General features: G+C 39.4%; 1 protein-coding gene across 1 annotated transcript in view; it reads right to left on the bottom strand.

Annotated features, from left to right (window-relative positions):
* LOC134349656 (protein furry homolog) overlaps positions 1–1611 on the bottom strand; it is a 293846-nt gene extending 292235 nt beyond the window's left edge. Inside the window, exon 1 of the mRNA XM_063054280.1 lies at positions 1407–1611. Coding sequence (XP_062910350.1) covers positions 1407–1611 — 205 coding nt within the window. The remainder of the gene's footprint in view (positions 1–1406) is intronic.
* Positions 1612–17282: the final 15671 nt, after the last annotated feature.

Genomic DNA, 17282 nt, shown 5'->3' with positions numbered 1-17282 from the left:
TGATCTACAAGATTTTTACTAAAGTTGTAAGGAATAACTCAGTCTAAAGTTGAAAGTAACACTAATTTTGAGCCCCCAAAACACAGACTCCAAATACTAAATATTTCATATTCAACAAGAAAGGTAACAAATTTAATCTGTAGTGCCCAGTTTTTGTTTGGCAATTGAAAGGAGCAGGTCTTACACCTCCTCCCATTGATGTCAATTGGGGATTTTGGGTAGTGTGGCAGGGCAACTACAAGAATTTTCCATATAAATCCACTGACTCTAAAGTCCACTTGCCTGTTCAGAATGTTAGAAGGGTGCACAGCTGGTTAAGACCACACTTCTATAAAATAAGGTTCTGGAATGATTCTTCGAACAGAAACAGAGAAAATTAAGAAGAGGCACAAATATAATGGAATGCTAAAATAAGGGAAATGGAAGATCAGTTATCTTACATAATCACAGAGGAATTACCATTTAAATGATACCATTTAGGGGACATTGCCTCAAGATTCAGTGGAGAAGATTTAGGACGGAGATGAGGAGAAACTGTTTTTCCCAGAGAGTGGTGAATCTGTGGAATTCTCTGCTCAGGGAAGCAGCTGAGGCTCCTTCACTAAATATATTTAAGAAACAGATAGATAGGTTTTTACATAGTAAGGGAATTAAAGGTTATGGGGAAAAGGCAGGTAGATGGAGCTGAGTTTACGGACAGATCAGCCATGATCTTAATGAATGGCAGGGCAGGCTCAATGGGCTGGATGGCCTACTCCCGCTCCTATTTCTTAAGTTCTTATGTTCCATTTCACAATTCAAATAGCAACCTTCACCAAAATCTCAAAAACATATTTTCCCAAATATCCTATCTTCATTTATGGTCAACCAAACACCAACTTACCATGAGAAATACTTCAAAATAATCAGCTTCTTTAATGTGAATACTTCATAAACATCATTCCACTATTTAAAATTCAGAATTCAACACAATAATGCAATGAAAACACATTACTTAATGCAGTTTCACATTTTGTAATGCTTTGCAATAATTCAGAAATGTTCTCACAGATCACATTGTGATACGGTTGAAATAAACATGCTTATCAACAATCTTCAGGCACTACTGAAGAAGAGGAATGCAAAGCCCAACTTAAGATAATTACTATTTGCTGACTTTACAGTCACTTTCCATCTGCTCCACTTGATCATAAACAAACCCTTGCCATGGGCATTTTTTAAAAAAATGCTTGTATATAAAACACTTGTGGCAAACCATGCTATTAAAACAGACAGCACATTGTTAAACTGACCAACGTCTCATTATTTGACTGGTACATACAAATGACATTTTTAAAAAAATCTACATTTATTGAAAATCTTGATAGTCATTCAAAATTATTTGACATCACAAACCTATCTCTTACCCGGAAAAATTGAAGGTCTTTTCTTGGGTCGCCGTATGTGTATTTGCTCTACATTCCTATAGTTTCTATTATCTTTTTCATCATTTTCTTCTCTTTTCAAGGATTCCGGTGAAAGACTAACTTTCCATCTTGCATTGAATTCATTCTGGAATAAATTTGAGGCATCTTTGATCTCAGAGTTCAAATTACTACCGTCAAGTGCCATTGAAATGGTCTTGTCAACTGAACAACAGGAAGTAAACTCAGCTTTGCGAGGAAAGATTTCTCAGAGGATCTTGTTCCTCTAATGTATGCAAGCCTACCTATCTGATTTGTCCATAGTTTACCTCACACTCAGCTCCTGCACCTGCTAGAGCAGTCCAGCAAGTTAGTGGGCGAGGCCTTACTTAGGTGTAGAATTACAAAATATCTTTCCTACTAGCAGTGTGTAGTTTCAGAATACAGTTAAAATATATACATGTTAATTAATTAAAATGCTATTCCACACAAACTGTTAAATATCTGGAAGTAATTACAATATTTATAAAAATTTCAGGAAAAAGATACAGCAAACTATGAAGATATATTTTTTATATGCAGACATTCCAACTTGTAGTTCCCTCAAAATTAGATGGTACAGTCCAGCATCGACACTGTACTTTATGAAGTAGTCAGAAGTTGTCTAAAATGCATTAAGTAATATATAAGGGAACTCTAAACAATGGTAAATTGCTGAGGTACTACAGTTTAAGAAATTTAATAAATTTTTATAATAGTGGTTAATAATCTTTTTCCTAAAGGAAGGATTACCAGAATGAATGATTTTAATTATACATTAGCTACCACATTTAAACAGCTCACCTTTGAAATTGCTCATGGAAATCAATTAACTGTAGGTGAGTCATAATGTTACCCATTGTGTTCCTCCAGCAGATTGTTTGTTGCTCCCGATTCCTGCATCAGCAATCTCCTGGTCTTCAGACTTTAATGTTTTGCTTTTACTTTATGCAATTTGCCACAGAGACGTACAAAAACACAAAGTCAGGTTGAATCCATAATGCCAATTTTACTTTTGAACATAAACACAAAGACCTGGTATCATTACATCTCTCTTAATTAATAAGTTTTTAAATCCTGCTGTGTCACAATTTAGATCGTTTATGCTTTTTTTTTAGCGTATACTGTATATGTGGATTTCATGCTCAATGTACACCACCAGGGATTTCATTAAAAGCTCTAGAGCAAGTAGTTTGGGTGCATGGCTGAAACAGTCTTCTTCATGTTCATTGATTTTATTTTATCCTATTAGCATTACACATTATAAAAATATACCACGGGGAGAGTAGGGTAGTGATCTTGGTGTCCTCAGCATTGAATCATGAAGTATCATGACAATGTGGCAAAACTTCAACAGAATTCTAACCATTACCCTTCCCTCAAAATACGATTCAGTGTTTCTCTCAACTGAAAATGACTTATAAATAAGGAATAAATGGAAGCTAGAGCTGTGGGGGTAGAAGGTTTAAATTATTTTGGCATGGGGATGGGAACTGGGATGATAGGGCAGAAGATGGGGCAGTTGGTATATGAGTAGATGCAGTGTGTAGTTAGACTGTGAGGAAGCACAGGTAGGTGATAAGGCAAAGATGCAGTCAGTGGGATGTGTTGAACTGTGCCTTTAAATTAAATAGCAAGTTCAACATTTCAACAGCTTGGGAAAATGAGGATGAAGTAAAAGGAAATGAGTGTGCAGGAGAGGGTATGAAAGTCTCCGGAATAAATACAAAGATATAATGTTTAGAAAGGGATAAGACTTTAACATTTGGTAACATGGAGGCAAAATTGAAAAGGGTGATGAATACAGGACTGAAGGTGTTATATTTGAATGCACACAGCACATGAAATAAGGTAGATGACCTCGTAGCACAGTTAGAAATTGGCAGGTATGGGTGTCACTGAGTCATGGCTGAAAGAAGATCACGGTTGAGAGCTTAACATCCAAGGATATATTAAACGGCTTTGGGCCTGTACTCATTGGAGTTGGAACTCATTGAAACCTATCAAATATTGAAAGGCCTAGGTAGAGTGGATGCAGAGAGGACAATTCCTATAGTGGGGCGAGTCTAGGGCTAGCAGGCACCACCTCAAAATACAAGGACATCCCTTTGCAATAGAGAGGAGGAGGAATTTGTTTAGTTAGAGGGTGGTGAATCTGGAATTCACTGCCACAGACAGCAGGGAGGCTAATTGATTGGGTATATTTAAAATGCAGGTTGATAGCTTCTTGATTGGTAAGGGTGTCAAATGTCATGGAAGAAGGCAGGAGTTGAGAGGGATACAAATTGGCCATAATGGAATGACAAAGCAGACTCAGTGGGCCAAATGGCCTAATTCTACTCCTGTGTCTTATGAAGAGGTACAGAATTCACTCCCCTTTGGGGTCTATTAAGGTCTATCACAAATGATGATTTGATCACACTGCCATTGACTGAGGCCCTGAAAAATGCATATGCCAGACTGTATTTGTAAGACAATGCCAGGAAACCTTTTTTTAAAAATGGATCCTCACAAATATACCTGTTGCTGATTGTCTATGACAATACTATGGAAGCGATCACAAGTCTAATAACAACTAACTACGACTTGACTGGACACCTGTTACCTACTTATTTTGGTCACAGTGCAATCCTAATTCAATATTCCTGAAATTTTAATGAGAGCCACAAACGTTTTGTGCTAGGTAGTGTTTCACCTTTAGATAAATGTTGGAGAAAAGTAAAGTGATTTTTTAAGATAGCAGCAACTTCAAGGAGCTGAGTAATACCCAACACTCTAATCAATAATTACTTGTATCCCACACAAAAAAGAGATTAGATTACTATTATTAATGAGGTTTAATCCTCTAACCCGAAGAGGATCAGGAACTGTTTGTAACAAAGTGCTGTGAGCACTGTATGTAAAGGCCAAATTGTGCTGGCATTCCTGAACGTGAGCTAATACTAAGTGATATCAGATTCATACGAAAAGATCACATTGCTCTGTTGCTGGACTCCACATTACGTCTAATGATAAAAACTAACCTTACTGTATTACTCAGTATGAGAATCTGCCTCTCTGAAAGTACACCAATCAAACTTGGCATAGAATCAGATATGTCATTTAAATTCACTGGAGATTCTTTGCTAGAGAAGGTGAAAGATAAGCTTTGTTTTTGTTTTATTGATTTGCAAATGTTTTGATATTTTAACCTTATTTTTCCACTTTGGTAACTATTTACATCACCTTTTACTGTTTTTAATACTTTTTTAATATCGTAGACCTTTTTAAGTTGTAAAATGGGCTCCTGGAATGGGCCTTGCAGATTGACAGAAAATACACCTCCGTTTCTCGCTCTGCCCACTGTCAAAGTCAGTCAAGGCTGCAACGGAAAGCTGCCTGAAACTGGTTGCCAATGAATCTTCACCACATCTTGCTGTTGGTTGTATCCCTGAATTCGGCTCAGATAAGCACAAAGAAGTGAAGGCAATGGACAGCATGATCCAACCCATTTTTGTAACTTGCACCGTACTGTTGCCAATAAAACAATGAATTTCACAACAAAGGTTTTATTCAGATTCTGCCACTTTAGAATTTGTATTATGTGACTGCTGTCTTTTATCTTGCAACATTTTACAGGGAAGAACTTGAGGTGAAGCTGTCTCAGAAGAAAGCCACAGTAAAAAGAATGCAGATTTGATACATACCGACTATTTTCCCAATATCTCAGACACTGAGACAGTTCCAGAAGAGGCAGTTGATGAAACAATAAAATTTAGATACTGAATGGGAATTCCAAATGTTAGTTTTGAAATTACATCACGTACATAAACTGACAAACAATGAACTGTAAAATTTATTTGAAGTGTTATACAAGTGACACACACAAAATGCTGGAGGAATTCAGCAAGTCAGGCAGCATCAATGGAGATTAATAGACAGTCGACATTTCGGGTGAGACCCTTCTGCAGGAATGAGAAGGAAGGGGGAAGATGCCAAAATAAACAGTTGGGGAGAGGTGAAAGAGGCTAGCTGGAAGGTGATAGGTGAAGCCAGGTGGGTGGGAAAGATCAAAGGCTGGAAAAGAAGAAATCTATTAGGAGAGGAGAATGGATCAAGAGAAAGGGAAGGAAGAGAGGACCCAGGGGAAGTAATAGGCAGGTGAGAAGAGATAAAAGGTCAGAGTAGGGAATAGAGGGGGGAGTGGAATTTGTTTACCAGAGACATAAATTGATATTCATGCCATCAGGTTGGAAGTCAGGCCAGACATGTCAGTCCATGGCCTCCTTTTGTGCCAAGACGAGGTCACCATCAGGATGGAGGAGCAACACCTTATATTCCATCTGGGTAGCCTCCAACGTCGACTGTCTATTCATTTCCATAGATGCTGTTTGACCTGCTGAGTTCCTCTAGCATTTTGTGAGTGTTGCTTTGGATTTCCAGCATCTGCAGACTTTCTCATGTTTATGATATACAAGACACTGCCCAGAAGGTGTCAATGACAAACTACTTCTGTAGAAAAATTTGCCCTGAAAAATTATGGTCATGAATAATACCATTACCACCCACATCAATATGACATGGCACATGATGATCATGATCATGATGATACAATTAAATAAATAAAACTTCCCCAAACCACTGAACTTCTAGGCAAGTAATTTGTCTCAAGAATTGAGAAAACACAATGAAGAGTTCACTTGTACACTGAGCTGACTATAGCTGATAAGCCAGAGTAATTGGTCATAAATTGAAAGAACTATACTCTAGCACGAAGCCCTCAAATGATACCACTGGGAATGCTACAGCTCTTTTACTGAGGTGCCCCTACAGTGTTAACAGAATAGAGAGATCCAAGATTCAGAATCAATGATGATGAATGACAGATGATACATTTCCAAATCAGAATGGTATTGAACTTGGAGGGTTACTTGCACATCACTGTGTTCTCATGTTCCTGTTGTCCTGTTCTTATTTATAGTAAAGATCATAGATTGGAGAGTCAATAACTATCATGCATGTTATAGATGGTACACAATCCAGTTACTGTTGCTGGTGGTGGAGAGAATAATTGTTTAGAGTGGTGGATGGGCTGACAATCAAGTGGGCTGCCCTGGCCCAAAAGAGTGTCACTTGTGCGTACTGGAAAGGCTTTGGTGTCAGGAAGGGAGCTACTTGCTTTGAGTCACCCAGGCTTTGACCTGTTCTTATATCCTTGATATGGTTGGTCCAAGTACATTTCTGGCTAACATTAATTGTGAAGGACTTGGCATTGGTAATGCCATTGAATGTCAAAGAATGGTTGCTAGACTCTTTGTTGAAAATGGTTATTATCTGGCATTTCTGCAACAAAAAATGTAATCTGCTGCTTATTAGCCATTAGAACATAGAACAGGAACCCAAGGTCCTTCAGCCCACCATGCTGATGCCAAACATGATGCTAAATTAAGCTTAAATCTCTTCAGTGTATACATGATCCTTTACCATAAGCCTATCAAAGCCTCTTAATATCACTATTGTATCTTCATCTACCACTATCCCTGACAACCCACAAGACCATAAGACACAGGAACAGAGTTAGGCCATTCAGCCCATCGAGTCTGGTCCATCATTCTATCATGCCTGATTTATTATTCTGGCTAATTTCTGGCTTTCTCTCCTTTACACTATTACTGATCAAAAACCTATCGACCTCTGCTTTAAATAGGTTTCAATGAGATCCCCCTCCCCTCATTTTTCTAAAGTTAGTGAGTACAAGCCTAGTGCCATCAAATGCTTCTCAAATGTTAACCCTTTCTTTCCCAGAATCATTGTCTTGCACCTTTACTGGACCCTCTCCAATGCCAGCACATCCTTGGGTAAGGGCTCAAATCTACTCATCATATTCCAAGTGCAGTCTGTCCAATGCCTTATAAAGCCTCTACATTACATCTTTGTTTTTAATATTCTAGTCCTCTCAAAATGAATGATAACATTACATCTACCTTTCTTACTATCAACTCAACCCATAAGTTACCCTTTAGGGAATCCTGCACTCAGACTTCCAAGTCCCTTTGTACCTCTGATTTCTGAATTTGCTCCCCATTTAGAAAATATTCTACACCTTTATTCTTTCTACCTAAGTGCATGACCATACACTTCCCTACACTGTGTTCCATCTGCTATTCTTTTGTACATTCTCCCAATCAGTCTAAGATCTTCTGCAGACTCCCTGCTTTCTCAGCACCACCTGCCTCTCCACCTATTAAACTTGTCCACATAAACATCAATGTCAAGATCATTGACATATAATGTGAAAAGAAATGGACCCAACACCATCGCTGCTGAAGACCACTAGTCACTGGCAGCCAACCAGAAAAGGCCCACAATTTATTCCTACTCTTGGCCTCCTGCCGGTCAGCCCGTTCGAGGCACACTCGCCACACCCTTCTCCTTTAAAATTCTCCCTCTCACCTTAAATGCATGTCCTCAAATATACCACACTTCTCCCATGGGAAAAAGATTCTTACCATCTACCCTATAAATACCTCAATTTTATAAACTTCTATCAGGTCTCCCCATAGCCTCCGATACCCCAGAGAAAACAAAGTAAGTTTGTCTAAACTTTTCTTATAGTTCATACCTCTAATCCAGGTAGCATCTCCCTAGAAATCTCTTCTGTAAACTTTCCAAAGCCTCCACATCCTTCTTATAAGATTGCACACAATGCTCTAAGTGCAGCCTAAACAAAGTTTTATATAAGTGCAATACAGCTGACTTCCATATTATTATTCTCAATGCCCCTAGCTATGAAAACAAGAATCTATAAGCCTTCTTTAACAACCTATTTACTTGCTTGGCCACCTTAAGTGAGATGTGGATATGGTCCCCACAATCACTCTGTACAGCAGTTCCTCCAGCACTTTGTGTGAATTGTGTTAAGGGTCCTGTTATTTCCCCTTACACTTTCCCCTTACATTTGACCTCTCAAGGTGCAATACCTCATGCTTTTTCAGATTAAAATTCTTCTGCCATTTCTGATCTATATTCTGCTGTATCTTTTGACAGCTTTCAATTCCGTCCACAACTCCACCAATCTTTGTGTCGTCCACAAATTTACTGACTCACCCATCTAGATTTTGATCGGTCATTTATATATATCACAAACAACAAAGGCCCCACCCCCGACCCCTACGGAACACCATTGGTTGTGGATCTCCAGGCAGAAATACAACCTTCCACCACTACCCTGTCTTCTATGGGTAAGCTTATTCAGAATCTATGCTACCAAGTCAACATGAAACCCATGCATCTTAATCTTCTGTATTACTCTATGATGAATTACTTGTCAAATACTTTACTAAAATCTAAGTAGACAACATACACTCTCCTACCTCATCAATCACTTTTGTCACTTTCTCAAAAAAAACTATCCAACTTTGCATGACATGTCCTTCCCTCCACAAATTTATGTTGGCTGTCTCAAATCAGGCCATGTTTTTCCAAATGCACATAAAAATCCTCTTCCTAAAACTTTTCTCAAATAGCTCACCTACCACTGATGTGAAGCTCACAGGCCTATAATTTCTTGGATTATCCCTATAAAATGTATTGTGATTCTCTTTAATCATGTTAGACAAGGACATTTTATGGCCCCTTTTGGCATTCCTAATCTTCTGCCTGAGCTCTATCTTGCTGTTATCTTTTTATTTCTCAAGAAACCTGTGTGATATTAGTTTTCTAAATCGTACATGCTTCCTTTGTCTTTTTGACAAAGTCCATAACCTCTCTCAACATTCAAGGGTCCCTTACCTTGCCATCCTTATGTTTCCTCCTTACTGGAACCTACTAGCCCTGAACACTGACCTGCTAGTCTAACCATGCTCTACATGCCACATGTTGACTTGCTCATTGACAGCCGCTCCCAAGTAACTCCCCAGTTCCTATTTAATAGTGCTGTAATTATCCCTCTCACAACTTAATACTTTCTTGCAGGTCCAATCTTATTGTTATTCATAATCATCTTAAAACTTAAGGAATTGTGATCTATTCCCAAAATACTCCCAGGCTGGCCAGGCTCTTTTCCCAAAGCAAAGTCTAGTATGATTCTTCCTCTAGTTGTACTAAATCCATGTGTTAGTTCAGATAACCCTTGAATGCATTGAAGAAATTCTCCCCATCTAAGCCTCTTGCACTAAGGAAGTCCAGTCAACACTGGGAAAGTTAGGGTCACCCACTATGACAAGCCTGTTACTATATCTTTCCATGATATATCTAACCTTTCTTTCCCACGAATGAATGTTATCTGGCTTGTGTTCCGTGCAGGCATGGACTGCTTCATTTGCTGCAGAGTTGCAAATGGAATTGAACATTTTACTACAAAATGATATTGGACCTTATTATGGAAGAATTTATTAATGTGCTAACATTTTAGGTCTTGGACACTGTCCGAATAAACTGCTGCAGAATCATTACCTTTCAGCCGCAACGCCTTCCTTTGTACAAAGCAGTCTTCAACTACTGTAACGTTTTCTTTTTGATGCCCACTTACTTCAATTTTCCTAAGGCTCTTTGATACCGCACTCAGTCAAATGCTGCCTTGATATCAGCTTACTTCTGGAATTCAGTTCTTTGATGCACATTCAGTCCAAGAATACGATGAGATTTGGAGGAGTGTAGTCCTGGTGAAGCCTAATCTGTGAACAGGTAATTTTAAGTGCATCATGATTACACAGTTGGTGACTTTTTTTTAATCACTTTGCTGATTGATTGGAAGAAATTACTGCATGGATTTGTCTTGCTTCTTTCTATCAGGATACAGCTAGACAATTTTTCACATTGTCAGGCAGATGCCAGTGTCATAGCTTGATTCGATAGCACTGTGTAATGGATGTCATCAATCAGGAAATGCAGTTGAAATCAAGAAGTTGTGTTTTGTTAATATACAATATTGAAGGCTACTAGATATTCTCTGAATATGGTGTACCAAAGGAATCATGCTATAACATGGATAAAGTAAAGTAAAGGCATCCGTTAGTCTTGCAAGACCATGGATCTGCACCTGGAAAGTCTTCACTCTCCAGGGCGCAGGCCTGGGCAAGGTTGTATGGAAGACCAGCAGTTGCCCATGCTGCAAGTCTCCCCTCTCCATGACACCAATGTTGTCCAAGGGAAGGGCGTTAGGACCCATACAGCTTGGCACCAGTGTCGTCGCAGAGCAATGTGTGATTAAGTGCCTTGCTCAAGGACACAACATGTACCCTCGGCTACGGTTTGAACTCACGACCTTCAGGTAGCTAGTCCAATGCCTTAACCACTTGGCCACATGCCCACACATAACATGGATAATGTCACAGTAAATCAAAAAGATACCACACCCATATTTTAAATTAGATCAGGACAATTAGTAGGATAGAGAAACACAGACAAGACTGTGTAGATTGCTCGACATCATTTCAGCCACTTAACTCATACCTGTTTATCATATAATAGATAAACTACAAGAGCAAAAAATTGTATGAAGACAACAAAAGGCAAAAGGAAGCCAGGCACAAATTAGCAAAGAAATGTAGAATATATTGACAGGTTGTATCACAGCCTGATACAGAAATACCAATGCTCTTGAATGGAATATCCTACAAAAAGTAGTGAATAAGGCCCAGTCCATCATGGGTAAAGCTTTTCCCACCACTGAGCACATCTACAGGGAATGGTATCGCAGAAAAGTAGCATCCATCATCATGGACCTTCACCACCCAGTTCATGCTCTCTTCTCGCTGTTGCCTTCAGGAAGAAGGTACAGGAGCCTCCGGATTCACACCACCATGATCAGGAACAGATATTACTCCTCATGCATCTGCCTCTTGAACCGGAGGGGATAACTTCACTTAGCTTCACTTATCCCATCAAGGAACTGTTCCCACAACTTATGGACTCACTTTCAAGTACAGTACTCCTCATCTCTTGTCTCCATAGTGATTTATTATCATTGTCTCTTTTTGTATTTGCACAGTTTATTGTCTTTTGCACACTGATTGTCCATCCTGTTAGTGTGCTTTTTCATTGATTCTATTATGGTTATTGGATCTATTGATTATGTCCATAAAAATGAATCTTGGGGTTGTATATGGTGACATTTATGTACTTAGATAATACATTTACTTTGAACTTTAAATTGCACACACAATGAGGATGAAGCCCACATCAGACAAAAAGTATATGAAATAGAAAGCAATGGTAACTGACACATACCGGACGAAAGACAATGATGGAGGATGGCATCCATTTGAGGAACAGATGACAATCCCTAGAAGACTACTTAAGGGTTTTACTAGGCAGAAGCAGACTGAGTTACCAATGGATGCAACACTAACCCTGCAGAGGAAAATCACAACAACTTGATAACAGGCTCTGGGAGTATTGGAACTAGATGCTGATCCAAGTGTACCAAAAAGTGTGTGCTAAAGTATGCCCACAAATACTGCACCATTAATTTGGATAAGATCTTTCTTTCCATTATTGAAGGAGAGATGTAATATATGTGATATGTGGTTTTCTTGGCTGGTACTATTTTAAAAATTGTATAGTCAAAAATTGTGTTCTTATGCTATTGCAACATTGTTTAGTGTAAATTTTCAGGGAACCCATGAGTCTCTGTGGAGAAAACTACAATACTTCCTTGATATTTTAAACTTCCATTTAAGAAAGAAGCCTGTCCATTTAAATTATCAACTAATCTTCAGAATTAAAGAAAGGAATACTGAAGCAAAATTCAATAAGTTTCCCCATTTACACAATTTGTTAATTTCTGTTAACAACCAAGGGATTCTGATCATTTCTGTCAAACTTACACAAGCTAACCAAAACAGCACTGTATCTTTAAGCAAAAAAAAAGAAATTCAGTGGAAATTATTTAATCCAAAATTCCCAAAGCTTTGTGCTCTAAAAATCTTTCCCACCCCAATCTTACAAAACAAATCATTGTTTTTCTTTAAATTTCTGTGATTGAACAATGTTTTGGAATGGTTTAGAATAACACAATTACAAGAACTCCAACCTGAATTAGTTCTAGCTGGCTTTGCAAGTCTAGTCAAAAACAATATGATAAATGTATAATTTGAATGTTGAAAGACACCTTCACAGTTTAGTTACATGTTCAATGATTTTAGTAGCTTTTCCCATTCATATTAACTACACAATCCAGAGAAGGCATTTGATCCACCACATATGTGCCAGAGCTTCAAAACAATTATATTATTCAATATCCAATTGTTCAGAAGGTAACCTTTTTCATAGCCTTATAAATGTTGTTTCTTCATCACTACTTCTCTAACTTATCAAGTTTAAATGGCCCAGAAACTCAGCTTCAAAAGTGTTGGGTAATTCAATACACACCCCCTTATAGTGGACTTTTAGCATGATGGAACTGCCACTTTACACCATTAAGTTTATGTCACCCTCTGCGTAAAAGTTTCCTTTCTAACATATTGTGTCCTTGTATATATCCTTATCATACACCCTTAAATCTGTTTATCTTAACTATGACCATCATCACCTTGTAATCTTCTATCAAATTGCCTCAAACCTTTTGCTCATTGGAGAACAATCACAAATTTAATTCTCAGATGATCTGCTCTGCATCCTATAGCATCAACAGTGCTACAAGTCTATGTTGTTTTTGGTCTTTCATTCACTTTGCCAATATGGTTTTCAGAAGTGAGCTGTTAAGAAAACATTGCACCTAATGATAGCTTATCATTAAATTTTATCCATCTACTGAGATGCAGCTTATACATGATTGTAGCCCTTACAGAGCTCCCATCCAGAGAGCTACATCGCCACTGTAGATGGTCTAATTTCCGGAGTGGCTTCAGGAGAGAAGAGAGTGTCCCTCCGACTTTTCAACAATCTTTTGGAGATTCTTGCCCAATAAAACCTGGCGCAATAGACAATAGGTGCAGGAGTAGGCCATTTGGACCTTCAAGCCAGCACTGCCATTCACTGTGATCATGGCTGATCATCCACAATCAGTATCCAGTTCCTGCCTTATCCCCATAACCTTTGATTCCGCTAAATTTAAGAACTCTATCCATCTCTTTCTTGAAAGCATCCAGAGACTTGCCCTCTACAGCCTTCTGGGGCAGAGCATTCCATATATCCACCGCTCTCTGGATGAAAAAGTTTTTCCTCAACTCGGTTCTAAATGGCCTACCCCTTATTCTTAAACTGTGGCCTCAGGTTCTGGACTCACCCATCAGCGGGAACATGCAGCGGGAACTTGCGTGTCCAATCCCTTAGTAATCTTATATGTTTCAATAAGATCCCTCCCCCCCAGCCTTCTAACTTCCAGAGTATACAAGCCCAGTCACTCCAATCTTTCAACATATGACAGTCCTGCCATCCCGGGAATTAACCTTGTGAACCTACGCTGCACTCCCTCAATAGCAAGAATGTCCTTCCTCAAATTTGGATACCAAAACTGCACACAGTACTCCAGGTGTGGTCTCATTAGGGCCTTGTACAGCTGCAGAAGGACCTCTTTGTTCTTGTACTCAATTCCCCTCGTTATGAAGGCCAGCATGCCATTAGCTTTCTTCACAGCCTGCTGTACTTGCACGCTTGTTTTCAGTGACTGATGTACAAGAACACCCAGATCTCGTTGTACTTCCCCTTTTCCGAACTTGACTCCGTTTAGATAATAATCTGCCTTCCTGTTCTTACCACCAAAGTGGATAACCTCACATTTATCCACATTAAACTGCATCTGCCATGCATCTGCCTACTCACCCAGCCTGTCGAAGTCACCCTGCATTCTCATAACATCCTCCTCACATTTCACACCGCCACCCAGCTTTGTGTCATTGGCAAATTTGATAATGTTACTTTTAATTCTCTCATCTAAGTCATTAATATATATTGTAAACAGCTGTGGTCCCAGCACTGAACCCTGCGGTACCCACTGGTCACCGCCTGCCATTCCGAAAGGGACCCATTAATCGCTACTCTTTGTTTTCTGTCAGCCAGCCAATTTTCAATCCATGCCAGTACTCTGCCCCCAATACCATGTGCCCTAATTTTGCCCACTAATTTCCTATGTGGGACTTTATCAAAGGCTTTCTGAAAGTCCAGGTACACTACATCCACTGGCTCTCCCTTGTCCATTTTCATAGTTACATCCTCAAAAAATTCCAGAAGATTAGTCAAGTATGATTTCCCCTTCATAAGTCCATGCTGACTTGGACCGATCCTGTTTCTGCTATCCAGATGTGTCGTAATTTCATCTTTTATAATTGACTCCAGCATCTTTCCCACCACCGACGTCAGGCTAACTAGTCTATAATTCCCTGTTTTCTCTCTTCCTCCCTTCTTGAAGAGAGGGACAATATTAGCCACCCTCCAATCCACAGGAACTGATCCTGAATCTATAGAACATTGGAAAATGATTACCACTGCGTCCACGATTTCTAAAGCCACCTCCTTAAGTATCCTGGGATGCAGACCATCAGGTCCTGGGGACTTATCAGCCTTCAGACCCAACAGTCTATCCAACACCATTTCCTGCCTAATATAAGTTTCCTTCAGTTCATCCATTACCCTAGGTCCTTTGGCCGCTATTATATCTGGGAGATTGTTTGTATCTTCCCTGGTGAAGACAGATCCAAAGTACCTATTCAACTTGTCTGCCATTTCCTTGCTCCCCATAATAAATTCACCCGTTTCTGTCTTCAAGGGCCCAATTTTAGTCTTAACTATTTTTTTCCTTTTCACATACCTAGAGAAGCTTTTACTATCCTCCTTTATATTCTTGGCTAGTTTACCTTCGTACCTCATTTTTTCTCCACGTATTGCCTTTTTAGTTACCTTCTGTTGCTCTTTAAAAGTTTCCCAATCCTCCGGCTTCCCACTCGTCTTTGCTATGTTATACTTCTTCTCTTTTGTTTTTATACTGTCCATTACTTCCCTTGTCAGCCACGGCCTCCCCTTACTCCCCTTAGGATCTTTCTTCCTTTTTGGAATGAACTGATCCTGCGCCTTCCGCATTATTCCCAGAAACACTTGCCATTGCTGTTCCACTGTTATCCCTGCTAAGGTATTGTTCTATTGAACTTTGGCCAGCTCCTCCTTCATAGCACCATAGTTCCCTTTGTTCAACTGTAAAGCTGACACTTCCGAGTTTCCCTTCTCCCTCTCAAATTGTACTAAAACTTATCATATTATGGTCACTACCTCCTAATGGCTCCTTTACCTCAAGGTCCCTGATCAAATCCGGTTCATTGCACAACACTAAATCTAGAATTGCGTTCTCTCTGGTAGGCTCCAGTACAAGCTGTTCTAAGAATCCATCTTCGAGGGACTCCACAAACTCCCTTTCTTAGAGTCCAGTACCAACCTGATTCCTCCAGTCTACCTGCATGTTGAAATCCCCCATAACAACTGTAGCATTACCTTTGCGACATGCCAATTTTAACTCTTGATTCAATTTACACCCTACATCCAGACTACTGTTTGGGGGCCTGTAGATAACTCCCATTAGGGTCTTTCTACCCTTAGAATTTCTCAGTTCTATCCATACTGACTCTACGTCTCCTGATTCTATGTCCCCCCCTCGCAAGGGACTGAATATCATTCTTCACCAACAGAGTACAACTAAACTACAATTTTGCAACAGTCAGAATAAAAACTTGGTATGCCAGCATTCTAGACAATGACTTCATAGCCCTAGAGGACTCAGATGAGGAATATGTTAAAGGAATATTCAACAGCAGGCTTACATAAATGCAAATCGATATACTTGATCCTATACCTAGCCTGCTAGACAGCCGACACAAGAAGACAGAGGACAGAGGAGTTCATCTCTAATCTTGCACCAGAGGGGGATTGTGCAAAGCCATGTATCAATAATTCTGCATTGCAGTGAGTGATAGATAAAACTTCTGTGGAATATAGGCATAGGTTATTAAATCTCTTACATTCATTGAAGGGAAGGCCAGCATTTAATTGCCCATCCCCAGTTACCCTTAAGATGATGGTAGTGTGCTGCCTTCTTGAACTGCTGCGTTCCTTGAGGTGTGGAAGAGAGTTCCAGGATTTTGGCCTGGTGACAGCGAAGGAACACTGATATGCTCCCCCCATGTAAAAATGGTGTATTTGCTAAGGCTGTCTCATTGATATTCTGTAATTGACACTCAGGAACAAATTTCTCTTTTCCATGAACAAAAAGATGGTGTTAGGAACAAACCATTGCCAAGTGTAAGCAAGTTATTATTTCACATGAAATGTTAGCAAATTCGCAAGAGCACATTCTATCCCTTGGGGAAGAGAGAGCTGAACCATGAAATTCAGTTATTAAAATTGGCAAAACCCAAGAGGATTTAACGTCACTGCTGCAATCTGAATTGTAGTATTCTGTCACCCCATGGTCTGTCCAGTCTCACAGGAGTTCTAACAGCAACCAAATTCAAGACTGCCATCCTTCCTCAGGACATTATCATTTCACTTTTCGACAACAGTTCTCAAACAATGACCTTAGTTGTGCCCACAGCCAGTTAACCGAGTCTGCAGCTACTCATGGTGAAAAGTCACTACTGGAAGCCAATCCACCCAGGAAAGCAGAACTTTGTAAATCAGCATGAACTCTACCATCTCCCCCGCACCCAAAGGAAATGAAGCAACATTCTAGCAGTCAAGCATCAACCATGGAGCCAAGTTGGAAGGCACTCACCAAAATTTGAAACACTAGGATCATTGCTAAATATTTATATCAAGATATTACATTTTATTTTGATCCTGTTCATGTATAAATTAAAATTGCAAGAATCCAATAGTAATTGGCAATACAATTTGCAGCACAGGTTAATGCATTGCACATTGGGGATCGTATTA

The sequence above is a fragment of the Mobula hypostoma genome, chromosome 7, assembly GCF_963921235.1.
Source record: "Mobula hypostoma chromosome 7, sMobHyp1.1, whole genome shotgun sequence".
In the NCBI taxonomy this organism is placed as follows: Eukaryota; Metazoa; Chordata; class Chondrichthyes; order Myliobatiformes; family Myliobatidae; genus Mobula; species Mobula hypostoma.
Note: the sequence above shows the minus strand (reverse complement) of the source record. Positions and strands in the feature narration are given on the sequence as shown.